The sequence below is a fragment of the Microtus oregoni genome, unplaced genomic scaffold (genome assembly GCF_018167655.1).
Source record: "Microtus oregoni isolate MIOR12 unplaced genomic scaffold, Mior012 000085F_ref0000168, whole genome shotgun sequence".
In the NCBI taxonomy this organism is placed as follows: Eukaryota; Metazoa; Chordata; class Mammalia; order Rodentia; family Cricetidae; genus Microtus; species Microtus oregoni.
Window position 1 is genome coordinate 3,777,554 of NW_024544551.1, and position 20,558 is coordinate 3,798,111.

The following is a 20,558-nucleotide window of genomic DNA, read 5'->3' on the forward strand; positions in this document are numbered from 1 at the left end:
GCAATGGTGCATCTCCTAATTTAACACACTAACATGGAAAAAAGTGATAACTAAGAAAGCGTAGACTGAAGAAAAAGCCAAATTTCTTACCAATATATGCAAAATGATTAAAATAATGGTGTTGTTTTTCTATGGAAGAAAGACAACTGGATGAAGATTTAAAAAAAAAAAGATGGGTCTTTTCAAACAATGTTTAATAATCCTGAAGCAAACATTTCATAAACTAATCAGTGACTGAAGCCTGAAGAAACCCAGGGGATGTTACTACTTCTATTTACAGTTTAGATATTTTCTTTTTAATATGTGGAGAGAAGTAGGTTGCCTCCCAGGGCATCCGTCACTCCGCTTCACACAATGGTGTTTTTGGCACTAGGCACCGTGGAAACTTGGATAACTCAGACAGAGTCTATCCACTGTGTGGAAGATTAAAAAATAATAGTAATGAGGGAGTAGAGCAAGTAAGGGGTCTTCTGGGTTGAGAAAGGGACTGGGGGAGGAGAGCGGAGGGCAAACTGCCGGGATCCGAGTCAAGGGCAGGAATAACAGTGTGTGTTTAGACTGAGTCTCTTAGGGGTTCCTGCTGACAGGGTCTCTGTGACACCCTGAGAGAGGGAGGAAGCGGCTTTATGGAAAGCTGACCTTTCATGGTGAGCAGCCATAAACTAAGAGGAAAATGAAGTTCTTTAATGGCCTCTGAGTCTAGCAGTTGATGATATTAAACATAAGCACTGTTTGTGGGGGAAATCATTACTACCAAAATAAGCCGAGGTTTTCAGTATCAGCATCATCATGTCATCAAAGAATATGTCAGGGAGCAACAAGTTCTTACTATTCATGTGACAGCTTCCTTACAGACTCTAACAATTTTAAATTAGTATTAAATGAAAGTATTGAAATGGAACCATTTCCATGTTTTTAGGTCATTGACTTCAACCATGCTCTGTCAAGTCTTCCTCTCCTCTATTCATGATACTTTGGTCACATGTCATAACTTCTCCACTCGCTTTTGCCTGTTAAATTTTGCTCAAAAACAGTTTTAAACTGAACATTACCATTCTTCTCCACACTCTGAGGCTAGATGAAGGACTCACAATGAGTTATGTCTGCCCCTTAATCCACCTTGTGGGATCCTATCCACCCCATTCCAGCTATACTATCAAAAACAAATAGAAGATATTAGAAAAGAAATGCAAATGTCCTCTTACTCGGCTGAGAAAGGCCTCAGCCTCCTTGGAAGTCATTGCTTCAACACCTCTTCAGCTGGCTCCGCTCACTGTTGTGTTCTATGGCATCCAGGTGTAGAGGCTTTGAAGCATCCCCTGGAGTACTTGCATTGGTACTTCACATGAGAGATCTGGTTCCAACTTTGACTCTTTAACCTCATACACATATCCTTCCATCTCTGGTGCACCTGCTGCCCATGACTTTAGAGAACCCTCTCCCTCGGGAAAGGGACAAGTTCACACCACTACTCTAGAGAATCCTATCCCATGGGAAAGGGAGAAGGTCACACCAAGCTCTTTGCTACAAAGTCTACCCAATTGGTATCTTTGTCATGGCCCAAGTGAACTGCTTCACAGCTTCTCCAGGCCCCTATACTATCTCTTTCCAATTATTTTATTCCTGACTAGGGAGGCCTGGCAAGAGCTTATCAAGTGTTATTCCAAATCCAATTACCCAAGAGAATAAGACTAGGATGACAGAATGCCACTCTCCACATCCCATAGCTCCACTGATTTTAAGAATGCTTTCTTTGAACCCCAACTATCAAAATGACAAAATATTACAAACATTGCATTGCCCATCTTGTAAAGGGGATGAGGGGTTCGTAGACCTCCCTTGTAGGCTACATGTGCATAAGAAAATAGTAACACCAGTTTGGTCCCATCGTTGTTTTTTGTGAAGGGAAGCCTCTAGAATCATCTAGGTAGACCAGAGATACTTTTCTCTGAATTGGTGTTTTCCGCACAACACCATGGACTCTGATAATTGGCTTTGGAATAATGAGAAAAAAATCCACCCAGCATTCTGTTACAGTCTTTTAAAAACCATGTTCAGAAGGAAGTCCTGGGGTTAGAGAGATGGCTCAGTCATTAAGAGCGCTTGCTGTTCTTCCTGAGGTCCCAAGTTTGGTTCCCAGTACCCACACCAAACAACTCACAACCATCCATAACTCCAGCTCTAGGTAATGTGATGTCCTCTTCTGGCCTCTGTAGACACCATCTTCACACACACACACACACACACACACACACACACACACACAATCTGTTTAATAAAAAGCAAGTCCTGATACAATGATATGTTTTTCTATTTTCTGGCAGACCCTGGTGGAATATGGAGCAAATGTCACTATGCAGAACCACGCTGGGGAAAAGCCCTCCCAGAGTGCTGAGCGGCATGGGCACACCCTGTGCTCCCGGTACCTAGTGGTAGTAGAGACCTGCATGTCACTGGCCTCACAAGTGGTGAAGTTGACCAAGCAGCTAAAGGAGTAAGTGGCCACTTGATTCCTAGAGAATGAAGTCTACCTTGTATTTCTTGTGCTTAGATCTGAGCCAAGGGCTTTGGAGAGTTCCCTTCATTCCAGGTGTTAGTGAAATCTGGGCATTCTCATCTTTTCTTCCTCCATCCTAGAGGCTCACAACCTGTGTACATGCTTAACATAGCAGCTCTAAAGAGGCAAAATGGTAATGAGCCATAAGGTGCAGAGCAAGCGCACCAGCAGGGAATCACAGTCTTCACAGAGAGGGAGTGTCATCTGCATTGCTGTCACCTCAGGGACAGGTAGCAGCAGAGCCTGAGTAACACACAAGCATCCTCTCTGTCCTTTCATTCTTTGTGTAGGACATCATGAAGAGTGAGGGAGAAGGAAAGGCTAGAAATGCCCCAGTGTTCTCAACAAGGGAAGTGTGTCTTTGGGAAATTATAGATATAAGTGTCTTGATACCCATCCACAGCAAATTTATTGGGAAAAATGAAGCAGGGTTTTAATTCAGTTTCAGAATATAAATGTCACTTTATAAGTCATTTGCCTGATTGATTATGAAACTGGTACCCATTACCTATCAGGTGTCAGAGAAGAATTTGTGGAAGATAACCACAACATAAATAGTTGAAGAAGATGGGATGGAATATGAAGACATCAGGTGGGAGTCTAGAAAGAATTAAGGAGTTAGTGAGGGACCAACCTCAGCTCTTAGAAATCTCACAGATCACACAATAGCTGCCAGGTTGAGGGAGTTTTCTTGGTAATTGGAATCATCAAAAGTCCAAAAAGTTAAACAGATTAGAAGGACAAAATCCTTTAACCATTAAACTAAATTTTAGAAGAAAAACATAAAATCTTATTTTTAAAATATATGTGCATATTTATATACATTTAACAAGGATATTTATAATACAGATATTTATAATATAATACAGTACAATATAGTATAGTGGGTGATGAATCTACTCTAGTTTTTAAAAAATATTTTTATGTTATGTGCCTGAAGTTTTTGGCTGCATATTTGTCTGCACACTATGTGTGTGCCTGTTGCCCACAGAGGTGAGAATATGGTGTCATCAGATCTCCTGGAACTGCGGTTGTAGACAGTTGTGAGCCACCTTGTGGGTGCTAGCAATCAAACCAGGGTCCTCTGGAAGAGCAGCCAGTGCTTATAACCGCTGAGTCATCTCTCCAGCCCTCTACCAGAGTTTAGTGAGAAAAGAAACATCTCCTATTTACAGATTTCTTGGATGAGAAAAGGGCCAGTATGGGCAAGAGACCTTAACTGGTTGTAGATATGTGTCAGGTAACAGTATGATGTGACCTTGGACTCCCTGTGCCTTCCCTGAGCTCAGGCAACTCCCTGTCTCTCTACGTGCCCTCTTTTGCCTCAGACATGCAAGCCTCTTGTGGCCCTCATATTGGTAGAATCTAATGTAATCTGAGTTTAAAACCTAAAGTATAAAAGATTTCCTCCAAGAATGCTCTGTCGGTTAAACAAAACTTCTCCGTGACAGGTGAGCCTGGGCAGACTTCAAGATCTCGCTGTAGCTGGAGAAAGAGTATATATTAGTTAATAACCTAATAACTCACTGAGTTATTTTTCCACAGTGAGCAGACTCTTTCATAAGTCTTTATGTATTTACATAGCTTTCTGAATAAGGGAGTAGACAGAATAAAAGGCGTGTATTTTAAAATTAGAGAGGCTGGGACGATAACTCAGTGGTAGAGCACTTGCCTGGCATGCAGAGGCCCTGGGCTGAACCCTAAAATCTTGGGGATGTAAGGAGATTGTTACTCAATGCCTTTCCAAAAATGCTGAAGCACCATCCACTCCCTCCAGTGATAAATGGACATACTCTTAAAGAGAAGCTTTAAAACCATCCCATAGAATACTTTCCCTAAAATTCCACACCCAGAAAATAGATTTTTTTTTTTTTTGGTTTTTCTAGACAGGGTTTCTCTGTTGTTTTGGAGCCTATCCTGGAACTAGCTCTTGTAGACCAGGCTGGTCTCGAACTCACAGAGATCCGCCTGCCTCTGCCTCCCGAGTGCTGGGATTAAAGGCGTGCGCCACCCTCGCCCGGCTGCAGAAAATAGATTTTTTTAAAATCTCAGCATTTATGTCTCAGACTCTGAAAATTTTTTATGAGCTGCATAGTTGTTTTGCTGTTATATTGGTGACTTTTGCAAATTCAAGGTCCAGACCACTCTCTCTGTTAGTTATCCTGGGATGAGCAAGCTCTATACACTGACAGATGGCAGCCATATCCAACCTTGAGATCCAAATGCTGTGGACAAGCATTGTTAGTCAGAGAAAAGATAAAATGTGTGAGGTGCTCTTTGGGCACTGACCTTTTGTGTAGTATGTACTTTTATGACATGAGCAAACCCAGAAGTGTGTAGAGAAATCCCATGAAGTAGTCCCGGAGCTCTGTGGCCTTTATGCTGTGGGACATGGGTAACAGGGCAAGGGAGGGAAAACATTTCCAAAGCTTGAAAACTCCTGAGTTTTACCCAGGGTGAGCTTTGGGGACAATTAGCCTTAAGTCCTTCTCCTTATTATAATGCTGTTCCCAACTCCTTTATAGCCATTGCTATTTCTAGAAATGGCAAACTTCAACTCTACTGAAGTCCCTGTTAGTAAACCTAGTATTTGGAATGGAATTCTGCCTCACCAGGAAGGTCCAAAATCTTAATATTTTAGTGTAGCCTTAATTGGAAATCAGATGTTCGGAGAAGATAGCAAATTCAAGTGGGGTTATAGCGGTGAGTCTTAACCTGGTGACTTGCATCTCTATAAATAATGGGTATAAACCCAGATGGTATGCCATGTGAACATGAAGACAGTGTCCATGGGGAAATATCTACAAACTATGAAACCAGAGTTCACCAATAAAAACTAGACCCTAGGAGACAGGCACAGGGTACAGGATGGATACCATCGTGGCCCCCAGAAGGAACCAACATGGCTGACAATGTCATCTCAGACTACTTAGGCCTCCCAAACTGTGAGCTGATAAATTAATGTTGTCTGAGGCTGGAGAGATGCTTTGGTACTTAAAAGCCCATGATGCTTTTGCAGATCATTCCCAGCATCTCCATCATGTGGTTCAAGGGATCTGACACCCTCTTGTGACCTCTGAGGGCCCAAGGCACACATGTGGTACGCTGCATGCATGTAACTACTCACGCAGACACATAAAACAAAAACAAAAAAAATCTTTTTAACATTTCCTGTTTAAGCCCCTAAACTTGTGATACTTTTCTAGCAATCTGGCACACTGACATAGTATGCAAATACAGCTTTCTCTCTGTGATTATGGATGATTGAGCCTTTCTAGAAGCTTCTTTCAAATCTAGGGAATTAGAATGTCCTCCATTGTTCTTTTGATTGTAACCGACAGTCAACATAACTGATGTCACATGGGATTTTTTAAAAATTCTGTTCACAATTCCTAAAAGATATGTAATAAATCTTTTGAAAGGTGACTGTATAATCTTCCTCTACCAACTTTTGAGTGTGCACCTTTCCCTAGCCCACTCGGCCACTCACGTTCACAGAGTGCTTTATCTTTCTTAATAATGTCTGTCTTCCTGTTTGTTTTTATAATTCATTGTTTTACTGATTTTCTGTGTGTGAGTGTTTTTCCTGCACAGATATCTGTGCACTGTCTCCATGCCTGGTACCTGAAGAAGAGACCATGAGATCACCTGGAACTGGAGTTGTATACATGGTTATGAGCCACTATGTGGGTGCTATGATTCACACCCAGGTCCTCTGGAAGAGCAGTTAATACACTTACTGCTGAGCCATCACTCCAGCCCCTACTTCTGTCTCTTAAAATAACACACACACACACACATACACAGCCACACACACATGCACACACAAACCTGGTATGTATCCAACTAGCAAAGTGGAATATAAATTAGTCCCATATTAAGCCGGTGTCAGCAAAGAGTAAACTGGGCAAAGCCTGCTCACCACCAATTTTTGTAAGTAGTATGGTTGTCACACAGCCACACATGTTCACCTGTGTGTTAGGCAAGGTTAAAGTCGTGCTAAAGGACAGAGCTGAATGGTTGTTCCAAAAGCTTAGTGACTCCCAAGTCTAAGATATGGGCTCTATGGTCCATTAAGAGTTTGCTAGGTCTTACTTTGAAAAACTTCCTGGTTTTGTTTTTATTATTGTTGTTTAAGATTCATTTTTGTTCTTATATTATGTGTATGAATGTGGGCCTGAGTGTATATCTGTGCACCAAGTGTGTGCAGGTCATCATGGAGACCAGAAGAGGCATTGGAACCCCTAACTGGAATTACAAATTGCTCTGAGTGACCCAGGATGGGTGCTAGGAATCAAACCCAGGTCCTCTACAATAGCATCAAATGTTCTTAGCCTTTGAGCCATCTGTTCAGCCCCATGTCTAAGTTTGATTCAGTGAGTTTGACAGAGTAGGGGAGATGAAATAAGGTTACAAACTTGGCTTGTTTTGGGAGATGAATTATTAGAAATAATGCTGACTGCTTATGAGAAAAACAAAGATGCTTGGGACTTGTGGAAGATGTTATCAGGATCTGACTCCACAGAAGTACATTTAGACAAAAAAAAGTATATGCAGCATGATCCTGCAAGAATGCCAGGCTTCCTCTAGTCCAAACTAAGATAAGATAGTCATTGTAAGAATACTTACAAACCCTTCATTTAGTTCTACGCCATGGCTCAAGAGAGCTGTTACCATTTTTATGCTGAACTAATCATGTAAGTTTTCTGTTGTTTATAAAAAATTATCACAGAATTAGTGACTTAACATAGGACAAATTTGCCTTATATTTTTATAAGATAGAATTTCAACAGGGATCTTGTCATGCTAAGATCTAAACGTTGACAGGCCACTTTCCTAAAACACAGGGTATAAGGTGAATATATGTTCTGCTCCTTCAGATTGTTATAGAATCAGCTTTTTGCATTTGGATGACTAGGTTCCTGCTACTTTCTGACTGCTAGATGGGGGTCACCTCCAATTGCATCTTGTAGCCCATAATCTCCTTTCTCTGTGTATGACATCAGCAGCAGGGTCAAGTCCTTCTTATACTTCCCCACTGGAAAAGGCTTACATGAGTAGAACAGTCCACCCCAGAAATCCATATGAAACCTTCCTATTTTAACATCAGCTATAGATAGTATCACCTCCCTTTTGACATGTTTATGACTCCTGGGAATGTGGACATGGATGGACATTCTTGAGGGACTGTACTAATACTGCTTACTGCTTTCAATAAATGCTTCTCATTCCTGTAGAATAAGAGTCAATTTGCTTTAATCCCAGCACTTAAAAGGCTGAAGCAGAAGGAGCTCTATGAGTTCAAAACCAGCCCAGTCTAGACAGTGAGCCAAAGGTCACCCAAGGCTACAGAGTGAGACCTTGACTCAAAAGAAAAAAAAGAGTCAATTTGATTGATTCATACCAATTTCTACAATAATTAATATGTTTTATAAGTGATTTTTTTCTTCCTGTAGCTGTCACTTTTAGCCTATTTTCTTGACTTAAAAGCACACCCTGATATACATACTCCTATATCCAGAGGAAATGGAGTGTTATCACGCATTATTTGTTCTTTCTATAAGAGTGTGCAAGGCTATTCGTCACCCAAAGTACACATAGGCATTTTGTGTTGCATTTTGTTTATGTTTATGATTAGTAAACTGCTACAAGCACTTCTAAAATTCAGTTTCTAGGCTAAGTGTCCTGTGCCCTTAATCCCAGATGTAAGAAGGCAGATGTAGTTAGATCTCAGTGGGTTCAAGGCCAGCTTTGTCTACAGAGCAAGTTCCAAGCCATCTACAGCTACACAGAGGGACCTTGTCTCAAAAGCAAGCAAACATCAAAGACAGTCATTTAGAAAACAACAGTATCATTTTGAAATACACCCTTCTAGATTTCTGTTCTGCTGATGGGGAAAGAGAAATTCTTCCTAAAACTATAGTGACTTAGCAGCTCACACCCATAATCCCGGCAGTGTGAGGCAGGCATGGCAAGGTTCCTGAATGCTGCTGCCCAGCCGTTCGAGCTGCACCATGAGCTCCAAGTGCAGTGAGAAACGCTGCCTCAAATACTAAGGTGGAGAGCAACAGAGGAAGATGTTCAACATCAACTTCCAAAGGTCTCCACATACACACACATATGCACAAACACACACAAAGGAGACTATATTACACATAGGATTTTGTAATATTCTTTTTCATCTAAGACTAGTTAGAGTATAATATACACATCCAAATATTAGACGAGATTTTTGTATGCTCATAGGTATTCAATATTCAAATAATATTGTCATTGCAGAAATGATTGAAATTCCTTCACTCTTACTCATAGTTTCTTCATAGCTTGTCATTAATATGTCCTTTTCAACACTTTTGATTGCTTCCGTGAAAAACTCTTTGAGTCACAAGAATGGAAACTAAACATTTTTTAAGGCCTTTGAATAGATTGCCATTTACTGCCTTTTCATGAAGATTCTTCTCCCTCTAGTTTTGGCAGTGGCCATGCTTCAGACATTGTGTTCTTTGGTTGTTTCCTACAGACAGACAGTGGAGCGTGTCACACTGCAGAGCCAACTCCAACAACTTCTAGAAGCCCAAAAATCAGAGGGCAAATCACTCCCTTCTTCACCCAGGTAATACCAGTCAATGAATTGTTGGGTATTTGAAATCTTTAAATCCTTCCTCTAGTATTCCATTTAATGTTTTTTCAAGAAAATGACAGCAGGAAACATTTTACTCTTATAAAAACAAATTAAAAGTTCTCACAATGAAAAGTCTGTGTCTAGGTTCCAGGACCTGAGGTAGTCTCCAGCCTTTTTATGTCTTTGGGCCATGACTACAAACAAGTTACATTCCTTTATGTTGCCTTTCCTATGAAATGAGAATAAAGACGTATAGCTTTATTAGATTGTTGCAAACAGAAAGTGAGAAAATTCATACAAAGTGGTGGGTAACCAATAAAACAAATAAATTTTGTTGCCGTGAAGTTTGGGACGTGTTATGCTCTGGCTACAGCTGCTAGAATGGAGTCTTTGCTAATTGTCCTGAAAAACCATTAAGTAATTTCCATCTTGTTTGCCATAAACTGCTAATCATAGTACAGGTGATGCAAGGACTTGTGGCTGCATTCAGTGCAGTAGGAAATCATCTCACATCTCCTTCGTCTTCCTTTCAGTTCACCCTCCTCACCAGCTTCTAGAAAGTCCCAGTGGAGAATCCTAGATGCAGATGATGAGGCTTCAGGCAAGAGCAAAACAGGAGCCCAGGAGGGAATACAAGTTCTTGGAAGCTTATCGGCATCCAGCAGGGCTAGGACCAAAGGAAAAGACGAAGACTCCGATAAAATCCTACGTCAGTTATTGGGAAAAGAAATCTCAGAGAATGTCTGCACCCAGGAAAAGCTGTCATTAGAATTCCAGGATGCTCAGGCATCCTCCAGGAATTTGAAAAAAATTCCCCTGGAGAAGAGAGAATTGAAGCTAGCCAGGCTGAGGCAGCTGATGCAGAGGTCATTGAGTGAGTCTGATACAGACTCAAACAACTCTGAAGACCCCAAAAATACTCCTGTGAGAAAAGCAGACAGGCCCAGGCCACAGCCCATTGTGGAAAGTTTGGAGACTATGGACAGCGCAGAAAGCTTACACCTGATGATAAAGAAACACTCCCTGCCATCTGGACGCAGGTTTCCTTTCAGTACAAAGGCCTCCAAATCCCTGGATGGGCACAGCCCATCTCCCACTTCAGAGAGCAGTGAACCAGACTTGGACTCCCATTGTCCAGGCTTGGGGCTGACTCTTCCCAGCCAGCCTTCTGCAGACCTCACTCAGTCCAGTCCTGACAGTTCCACTGCCCAGAAAGTTGCCATGAGCCCCAAGAGTGCCCTCAAGTCTCCATCATCCAAGCGCCGGACATCCCAAAACTCAAAACTCAGAGTCACCTTTGAGGAGCCTGTGGTACAGATGGAGCAAACTAGCCTTGAACTAAATGGAGAAAAGGACAGAGATAGGGGCAGGGCCCCCCAGAGGACTAGTGAGTCAGGGGAACAAATGAAAAGACCTTTTGGAACCTTCCGATCCATCATGGAGACTTTAAGTGGTAATCAAAACAACAATAACAACTACCAGCCAGCCAGCCAGCTGAAGACATGCACACTGCCCTTAACATCACTTGGAAAAAAGACGGCAGATGCCAAGGGAAACCCAGTGAGCCCTGCTAGCAAAGGAAGGAATAAGCCCGTGAGTGCTATTTGCAAACTGTGCTTATATGACTGTTCATTGATTGTGTTATTGTTAAAGCCCAGGTTACCGATTTGTGCCATCTTGAAAGGGTTACCCCAAAACTCAGAAATCCATATTTTTTTAATGAAATGTGCCAGGTTAAAATATATACCCTTGCACGTTCCTTTGGAGAATGATGAGAGAAGTGGGTAAAGAAATCACGGGTTCGTTCTGATCCCTTTTTCTTGTGCTCTGGGCATTAGGAATTGTAAACTGGGAGGCATTCATATAAGATGAAACTACCCATCAGCATAAAATCAGTCCTTTGTTGGTTCTGATCCTGCCTCGGGAAGAGTTTGTTCTCTTGGACCTGGTATTCTCTAGCCCAGCTTAAAAAGCAAATAAACAGAAAGCCCATATCTAAGCTACTTACCTCAAGTGACCTTTGAAATGAATGACCCTCCCCCAGGGACTGGCCCCTGGCATGATACTACACAGATCTCTCCACGTTGATTAGATACTGGAGAGGCTGAAGTACTTGCCAGTATACAGGAGATGGCAGAAGGCACTGTTGAAGTCATTCATAGCACCATTTCTTGGAAACCCATCTGTAACTCACATCCATGAAGAAGAGATAGGAACATGTTTTTAGGCAACGAATTCTGCACTCTCTGTGCTTGTCATGCCACCAAAAACAGTATAGCAGCCAAAATGCATAGCTCCCTGTGGAAGGAATGCCTCGGATCTTTTCCCTATTGCAGTTACTAAGCCGCCCAGTAGTGTCCGAAGCTTATCGGTTTTCCTCGTTGGGTTGTTAAATTCCTATTACAGCATAGTCTTAAGAACTGTCTGTGTTTCTTGCTGTGATGCCAAATCCAGTTTCAGTTAATTTCTTTCCAACAGCCTCCTCGCTGACTTTTAAATTATCTACCAGCTCCCTTGCTATGAAAGACTTCACCATGTATTGGTTACATCTAGAAAGGGCACACCCGCCAGCTAAGACAGCAGACTTCTTGCATTAAAAAATTAAAGCCTAACTTTTCTCCCCCGATAACTTAAGGGGATCTCAGGATCGGCAATAACACTAAAGCCATCTCCGCAGTTTCGCACGAACCTTCCCTCGAATGTGCCCTGCATGCCTTGCATTAACCGGGACCCGTGCATGGGATGAGCTTGTTGCATGTCTTCAGATAATTCTTACTTGCGCTTCTCTAGGAGGTGTACAGCAGCTGTATCCACCTTCCCTCTAACGCGCTGGTTGAAGAACATCTGCGTGGCTATGCACGGTATGTGGGGTGCACCGTGAGGCACGGCCATGCCTTTGCTTGGATTTGCATGCGCTCTGAAATGATGCATCTGCAACCCTTTTCAGCAGGGGATAACACCAAGGGAGAAGAAACTTGCAAGTCTTCCCCGCCCCCCAAAGAGATAAGGAAGGGTTCAGGTGGCAACTAGATCCTGGGAAGGTGACCGGTAGTCATTGCAGGGGCTTTATCCCAGCATCAGTCAGGAGAATCTACTCTGTACATAAACTCACCCTGTTTCTAGTTGACTTTAGCCCTTCGGTTTGCATTTTTAAGGGAGCAAGGTGCCAAGTAAGTATAGAATTAGGTTCACTCATGGGTAGAAGAGGCCAGTTGTCCATCAGAAATCAGAACTTCGAGTGTGAGCTGGGGCTTTGCTTCAGCGCCGCTTACAGACTGGAGGTGCCTTTTGTCAGGACTGCTGTTCTTGGGAGAAGAAGCATGCCTCTGCTTCTGCAGAAGCTCTCTCATTTAGCACGGTGAACGGCTTCCAGTCCAGACGCCATTAGGATGAAGGTCTACCGATAAAGGAAGGATCTTCCTCCAACGAAACGTTCACAAGCCCAGATGCATAGAGTATATACATACAAGAGAGAGGAGCCTGTAGCCAATAAATGGGACTCCTCCTTCTGAGGCGCAGCATGTGTTTCCAGACCTGGCGGGAAGGGGGTGAAGTGGCAGGAAAGGTGCCTGAGTTAATGTGGTCAGTGCCTTTGGACTGGTTTATTTGAGAAGCGTTTAACATCAAAACCCATTATAAAAGCAAACTGTTGGGTCTAAAACATTTCAATAATTTGAAAACCATTGCATGGTATTCAGCATTCCTCCAAAATCCTTCAAAGAATGTGTTTACTATACATACAGATTTTAGTTCAAAATACTGAATTTCCAGAAGATCTTCCTTTTCTTTCTTTCTTTTTTTTTCCTTGCCCTCTCTAGGTCAAATTTAGTCTGCTTCCCAGTCTGAATGGAAAACAGACATTAGTCATGTTAGGTATGTCATCAGGGGTCTTGTTAATTCAGTGCATTAAAGGAACAGTCTTAGACTCTTAATAGTCACTAATGACCAGCTGGCTACCAGCAGGTAGTCTACATGAGAGTCAGGACTGCTTCCTGCCATCCCATGACAGAGGCTCCTGGGCCAGTGTTAGAGATGAGAAAGTGGCAGGGGAAAGTTCTACGTCCTTCCAAACATCGATGCTTTCCCCCTTTTGTTCTTCTTGGCCTCGGTCCCCATTCTTACATCCTTCCCTGTGCCTGTCTTGGGCTGCATGGGTCTTCTTGGTGCCTGGAAAATTCTGCTTTTGTCCCAAAGACAAGGAAAGCACAAAGACTTGGCAAACTCCCTGGGAGCACAGATGAAAATGTTTCTCGTGGCTTCCAGGCTCCTACAGCAACTGGGAACAAGATAATTAGTGTCACGACAGATTTTCTCGCCAGAAATATTTCACCCTGTCTTTTTACAAGGAAAAGAACAAAGCTGGGCATTTTAGTGTAATAAGATTACAAAACTTCAGTGCACAAAATGAGGTTACAGAGCCACTTGGATGTCTGAGAGGAGTAGAACACTTTCCTACAGCACTTAAGGAACCGTCCTTCTAAGGGCTCGGTCATTAAGCTAGCAGATTTACTGGCCTTGTGTAGTGACAAGGCTTGAATTCAATGCTAAAAACTTAGAAAATTCAAACAACATGTATAGTCAGCCCCCAGACCTCTTCCTCTCACTGCCCTATACCCTCATGCACACTTTACCATGCTCTTAGTTTGGCATGGGTTTCCATTATAAAGGAGTTGAGTTTGTTTGTTGGATGTTTGTTTTTCACTCTGGAGAGACTAAGTTCTTCCTATTCTCTCTGCATCTCATGCACGCATCTAGCACAAGCCTGGTCCACTCCACAGATGAACCAAGAATGCCTCTCTTACTTAAAAGAAAGATTCCTCAAAGAAAATGAGGCTAGAATGAAATGTTTAAATAAGTAATACATAATCAACTCTGGTGCCTGCAGCATTACCTGAGTGCAAGGGTTCATGTATCAGTCAAATCTTGACCTAAGAACTTGCTAGAAGATCAAATGACTTCTTGAAATAGTAGAGGGCTGCCTCAACTTGGGGTAGAGATGTTGACAGCTCCCTGCTACTGACCCTCTTGTTAGCAGAGATGAAACAGTGGCAGTAGCTCCAGAACCCTGGAATCAAAGTCTACATTAGTTTCTAAGAATTTTATTTTTAGTTCTTCTAGCTAAAAGGAAAGTAGGAAGTCGGATAGTGATGGCACACACATTTAATTCCAGCACTTGGGAGGCAGAAGCAGGTGGATCTCTGAGTTTGAGGCCAACCTAGTCTACAGAGAAAGTTCCAGGACAGCCAGGGCTGCACAGAGAATATTTTTAAAAAAATTAAAGAAAAATAAGAGAAAGGAAGGAGAAAGAGAGAGAAAGGAGAAGGAGGAGGAGGAGAAGAAAAGTAAGAACAATAAACACAGCATTTTAAAGACTGTCTTTCAGCTCTTTTTTCAGCTTCTGATGGCTACTTATCTTTCTAAATTGATCACAGCATGATTAGCAAAGAGAATGGATTTCAATGGCCTCTAAAATCAGCTTCAGCTTCATTGCTTTGAACAGCCTCTTCAGTATGTCAGCTCTGGAAGATGACTTGGTTTACAGAGAGCAAATTTATCTTTTCTGTTTTTCTTACAGAAGATAAGTTGACTTAGAGTTTTTGCAGCTTTGGGGGAATATTTGCAATCCCTGGTCTTCAAATGCTAATGAAGTCTTGGGTCTGCCTATGATGGCTTGTTTCCACCTTGGCTACCTCCAATAACACCCTCTCTGACCACGTGGCACTGTTTCTTGAAGGAGTCATACCCCTATCCTAGCACCAGCATTGGAGGACTCCTTGAAAACCACATGAAGCCGTCAACATGCTTAGAATGCTTTTTATTACCCATGAATTAGCCACTTAAGAATTATATATCCAGAGCCAAGAGCTAATGTCAAGTATTTTGTATAGATTTCAAGGTTCCCAATGCTACTTCAAAGAGAATCATATTTTTGGCCCAGGGCTGGGGCTGATGTCCACAGTGTCACTCATCTGCTGTTGCTCATAGAAGAGAAAGAAGAAATCTTCTCTGGGAACCAAAACCACCCCACCAGGATGCGTTCTTTAGCTTGCTTATCCTAACTATCTGACTATCACTAGAGAGACAAAAATCCTAAGACAAAAGCTCATTTCTTCATCTTCTCTGTTTTTCCCACTCCTGAAGGTCCAGTTGTGAATTAAGTTCAGAGAAGAAATCTGTCTCCCAGTTCTATATCCGTACTAGTAGTCTGCCTTTACTAAGGACATCTTACAATATTGTGAGAGCAGGGATTCCCCATAATCTCTCTGAAGGCTGAAGTGTAGAGGTGTATAGGTTGATTGAAATAATCACAAATACAAACCTTGTCTGGACCTCATCTTCTCTCACTCGTTACATCCCAACCAACCACAGTTTCCCCTCTATTCATTCCTCCTCGTCCCTCCCCCACCACCCCTCTCCCCCAGATCCACACCTCTGTTTCCACTCAGAAAAGATCAGTTCTCCCAGGGATATCCACAGAACATCCAAACATGGGAAAAGACTACTAGGCACAAACACTCATGCCAAGGATGGACAAGGCAAGCCAGTAGTAGGAATTTTTTCAGGATAGGGCTTCTCTGTGTAACCATGCTTGCCCTGGGATTTGCTTTGTAGACCAGGCTGGCCTAGAACTCAGAGGTCCACCTCCCTTGACTCCTAAATTCTGGGATTATAGGCATATGCCACTACTCCTAGCTGATAAAGCCACACCTTTTTTTTTCAGCATTTTTATCAATAACACATGAATTTGGGGGAACTGAGAAAATAGCTCAGTCGGTTATAAGTACTTTCTGTGTAGACATGAAGACTTGAACCTAGAACACACATAACAATGTCAGTCAGAGTGGTGTGGACTTGGACTCCCAGTGCTGAGTCAACAGATTGGCAGACTCAGCCTGTTACATAGCCAATCAACCAAAACCAGTGAGCCCCATACCAACAAGCAATCCAAAGCCCAAGAAAGAAGTTAGACACCTCTTGAGGAACAACACTTGAGGGTGTCCTCTGGCCGCCAGACACATGTATACACATGTGCATGCATACCCACGTGCACACAGCTGTACTTACATAAATAGGTACAAATCTGTGCACTCCCATACACAAAAGACATGTTTTCCCCCAAGTAAGGCCTGGCCTCTGAACTCAGACAGGTCATAGTGAAGACACTCCCAGGAGAATAGGAATAAACTCATACCAGAGCTCCGTGAGAGCAGTCCCTCTTGAGACCCTTGTATTCCCAGTGTTTGGAATGGTGTCTGGCATATGGAAGAGGCTTCCTAAATATTTGGAAAGAAAAAGAGCCTAACAGATGAAAAGGAGGAAGAAAAGGGGGGAGTGGAAAGCAGGACAAAATCTTGCCTCTACTATCCTACCGGGAGAGGGGTGTTATTATGCTCTGTGGATACATTTGAATTCAGTCTTCTGCAGGAAGCTTCTATTTGAGTATTAAAGTATATATTTGATTTTGAACCACAATTCCCCCTTTTAGTAAATAAATTGTACAGATTGGCTACAAGTAAAGCCGGAAGAGAGAGCACACTTAGCAAGCTCTTCTTTTGGTTAGTAGGGGGCGGGGGGGGGGGGTTGTGTGGCAGGCTGCAGGCCATGGCACACTGATCCCATAAGTAGCTGTGGGAGCGCCACGTGCTGTGGAAATACAGTGTGTGCCTAGATGATTCAGCACGCTGGAACACTTGAAAACCAGTTATTTAAATATAAGGCTCCCCTCCTTTTTAATTTTGGTCACTCAGAATGTGATTTCATATCCAAGAGTGAAATCAAGGCACAACAATTATCCGAATGATTTGTGCCAGAATTACCCACTTTTGTTCTGTTGAATTCTGGCAATTGAAGATTGAGCAATTGAAGGATTCGGGGAAGACTGAGTTATTATCATATTAAATGTCTCATATTAAATTAACAGTTCACTTGGTTGGGACTTGGCTTTCTCTAATCAAACTAGGTTTTTCCTGCAGAAAAAGGGTTCACTTGTGGGTGTTCAAAGCAGTGTCCCCTATCTCAAAGCAAAGATACCCTTTCAAGAACTAAACCCTTCAACTTAATTAATTGGATTTTCATCAAGAATATATAAATACATCTGAGTAATAATAACAAGAAATGTTATATGAGGAAGGGCTGAGGGGACACCACCCCTTCCTATTGAACTGTTTGTTGATTTGAGAAGGAGGAATGGCTGTCTTCAAATGTGTGCCTAGTAGTTCCTCTTGTAACCACCTCAGTGGGTTGCTTTAATCCAATGCTCGCACCATTGGCCCCTCTTAAATTAAACGGGTCACAAAACAAAAGCAAAGGGCAGAAGTCTCAGAGAGGAACTGGTAGAGATGGAGGGGCACACTTATCTAAAGGGAGGGAGAGAAGAGAGAATTGAGGGAGTGATCAGAGTATGTTATATACATGGAGACATTGTCCAAGGACAAAATAATAAAAAAAAAAAAGCTCTCAACCTTTTGCAGAGTGCCCTCCATCCACTATTCATGTTCATCTGAATGTGCTGTGCCTTTTCTTCCCGACTTTCTTCACATTCTATTATTCCTATATACAATGCCATAGAAATTGTCAGTGTCCCTAACATCTACTGGCATCCTACTTTGGATTGTAAAAATGGGCCAGCGAGTATTCCAGATGCTTTACACATCTCTGCTCTTTCAGTCTTCACAATGATATCTATGACAGATCCTATTATTACTCACATTTGCACACTGGAAAAAGACATAGATAATTGTGCATCTTGCCCAAGATTACACAGTAATGATGGTTATAAATTGTGGAGCCAGGATTTGAATTTGACCAGTCTGGCTCAAGAGTTCGTATTAACAGTAAGTCCTATTTTAGCCTCTCCTCCCCACCCCTCTTCTCTCTCCTTTTTTTCTCTGAGAGTTGGATATTGAACCTAGGGCTTTATACGTTCTAGCCAAACACTCTACCACTGAACTACATCCCCTGACTGACGCTTCTTATGAACCCACAAGGATTCAATCGGGACCCCAAGATTTCTTCCTCTAGGTTCCATAGCTGCCTTGAGCCTTGGGGGCACATTCCAACCATGCCCAAGCCATACCAGTAATCAAGCAGCAAGTGTGGTTTTGAGGTCATAAAGCCACACTCTTAAGCTTGTCCTGCATCTACATATTAGAACCATTACCAAAAAGAAGCTTTTGATCATATCTCATGTAGCAGCAGTAAGAACTTAGTAGTAGACAGGCTTGCCCAGAAATAAGGCTCACTCCTCTCTGGAATCTTTAAATAAATGCATCTAATACATCATGAAAATGAATGTATGTTATTCAGAGGGGAAAATCACTCATAGAAGAACATCTTTCTCTTTGTCCTCTTCTTCCACAGTACAGAGTCAGGATTAGGCTGGAAGCAGCACTCAGGGTTCAGACTTTTCTTTTTCCCATACCCTCACCTATTTGCAGTCCTTCAGCATGCCAGGCTGCCGTCATTCCTAAAGACATCCTTTTCAGACCTTCAAGACTCCAGCTTCTTGTGGAATCCACAGTGTCCCCAGTGATTCCTTGAAATCACTTGAAACTATAAAACAAAACAGAAACAAAAACAAAACTCTTGCTTCCATGCAACCAGCAACATTATACGTCCTATCATGCTTGTCTCTGATAAAATCCCCTTGACTACAGAGTGCCTGGGCTCTAATCAGTGTGGCTAAGAATTTGCTCCTGGAGCCACATTCAAATGTGCTCAGTGAGTGTGCCTTGTTATATCACGACTGCTTTCATCACATTTAAACAGTAGTGTGTATGAAAAGCAACTAATCTGCCTCCTGGAATGAAGTGCTGCTCTTCAGGATGGTTTGGGGATGGATAACTTCCATTTTGGGCGAGCTGTTTGGCAGTGTCGTCGTGTAACCTGACCATGGTTTTATCTAATTTTGGCCTGTGGTTTCTCTTCTGCTTAGGCATAATGACATCAAGAGAAACACGAAGAAAACCTACGGCAGAAAGCACAATGCTGAGTCAGAATCAAAGGAACTCTTCTTATAGATCACTTTTTATAAGTCTTACGCATGCCGTCCGGCCACCACCGGGAGTTCCTGGAGACGGCGGCAACAAGACCACGGAAACAACACCTCACCAGCAGAGCAGAATATCTGGATGCCTTAAATTTATATCTGAGACTTGTCATAAGATACATTTTGGACCATATCTGTATATAGAACTTTGTTTTTTAAGATGCTATTTGAAAACATGATTGGGCAATGTGTGCGTTGAAACATTTGCTGTTTGGCTGATTCAGCCTTCTCGACGCACATCCCCCAGGCTCTGACACCGCTGGTGTTCTGTCAATTGCATGAGGATTTGCTAGTGTTGATTGATATTTCCTTCCTCCATAACAAGGGCAGCTTTGGCTCAGCTCAGTGAGTCTAGGTCACTGGTATTATTTTCTGTCAAGAGTGTGTTTTTTTCCCCTGTCATTTCTACTTTTTTAATAAAGAAAATAAAAGATTGTTAATAGCCATGTATGAGTACGGGGCATCAATTTCCTGTTAAGTCTGTGATGTTCTGATTTCTAAAAGGCTCTGCAAGTATTTTGACTGCTGATACTCGATATCAAGGACCAACTGGCCTGTTTATCTTGTTTCCTGGGGTGGGGGTGGGGGGTCAAATAAAACATTCTATACTTCATTAAGCACAGGAAGATCAGACAAGTTTGTGGAGCAAGCCGTCCCTCTGCCTTCTCAAAACACAGTGCTGACATGGGAAAACACATAACAACCGAAGATTTAGTCCTTTCTTGGGCTACTTTTTTTTTTCTGCCTCCAGCACATCATGAGGCTTGTCTAATTCCTGTGGGAGACAGTGTGGAGCCTAAGTTTATAACAGCCTTATTGTTGACATAGACCTCTTAATCCCTGTAAGCAATGACTTACAAGAAGGTTCATCTTATCATGGAAAAATACGTTTCTGTTGAAACTACAAGAGTTTTATTTTCAAAGCGTTGGCATGGTCTATGAGCTCTGAAACTGCCATAGTGGTGTCTTCATAATGCCCGTGTCATGTAATATGGGCCACTGTGTGCCCTGGTGCACAGAGCAGGCCCAGTGTCTGAATCTGATGGTTAGGCTTGCAAATGTGGGCCTACTTGATTTAATGAAATACAATGACAAATAGGAGTTGATATTTGAGTGTCTTTTGTGCACTACCACATGTGGCAATATCATCATTCCTGTTTTAAATTAGAAAGGCAACCTGAAAAAGAGAGAAAGAAAGACAATTAAGGACATGTAAGTTCTGTGTTCAAAGTTTATACCACTAGTTGATAGCAGATGAAACATTGGTTAAAAAAAAAAAAAAGCTTGTTCATTATTCTTGCTACACTGTAAAGAGAAATCATGCCATGCAA

The 20,558-nt window shown here is 42.2% G+C and overlaps 1 protein-coding gene across 3 annotated transcripts in view; it reads left to right on the forward strand.

The window, feature by feature from the left end:
• Positions 1 to 19,673, forward strand: part of LOC121441946 (synphilin-1) — a 138,616-nt gene extending 118,943 nt beyond the window's left edge. For 2 of the 3 annotated variants that reach the window (XM_041643360.1, XM_041643359.1), the window contains exons 8-12: positions 2,325 to 2,494; positions 9,078 to 9,170; positions 9,713 to 10,772; positions 11,970 to 12,040; positions 19,114 to 19,673. In XM_041643360.1, the coding sequence (XP_041499294.1) occupies positions 2,325 to 2,494; positions 9,078 to 9,170; positions 9,713 to 10,772; positions 11,970 to 12,040; positions 19,114 to 19,198 (1,479 nt within the window). In that variant the 3' untranslated portion in view covers positions 19,199 to 19,673. The remainder of the gene's footprint in view (positions 1 to 2,324; positions 2,495 to 9,077; positions 9,171 to 9,712; positions 10,773 to 11,969; positions 12,041 to 19,113) is intronic. The other variant, XM_041643361.1, reaches the window with a different exon arrangement.
• The last annotated feature ends 885 nt before the right edge of the window (positions 19,674 to 20,558 follow it).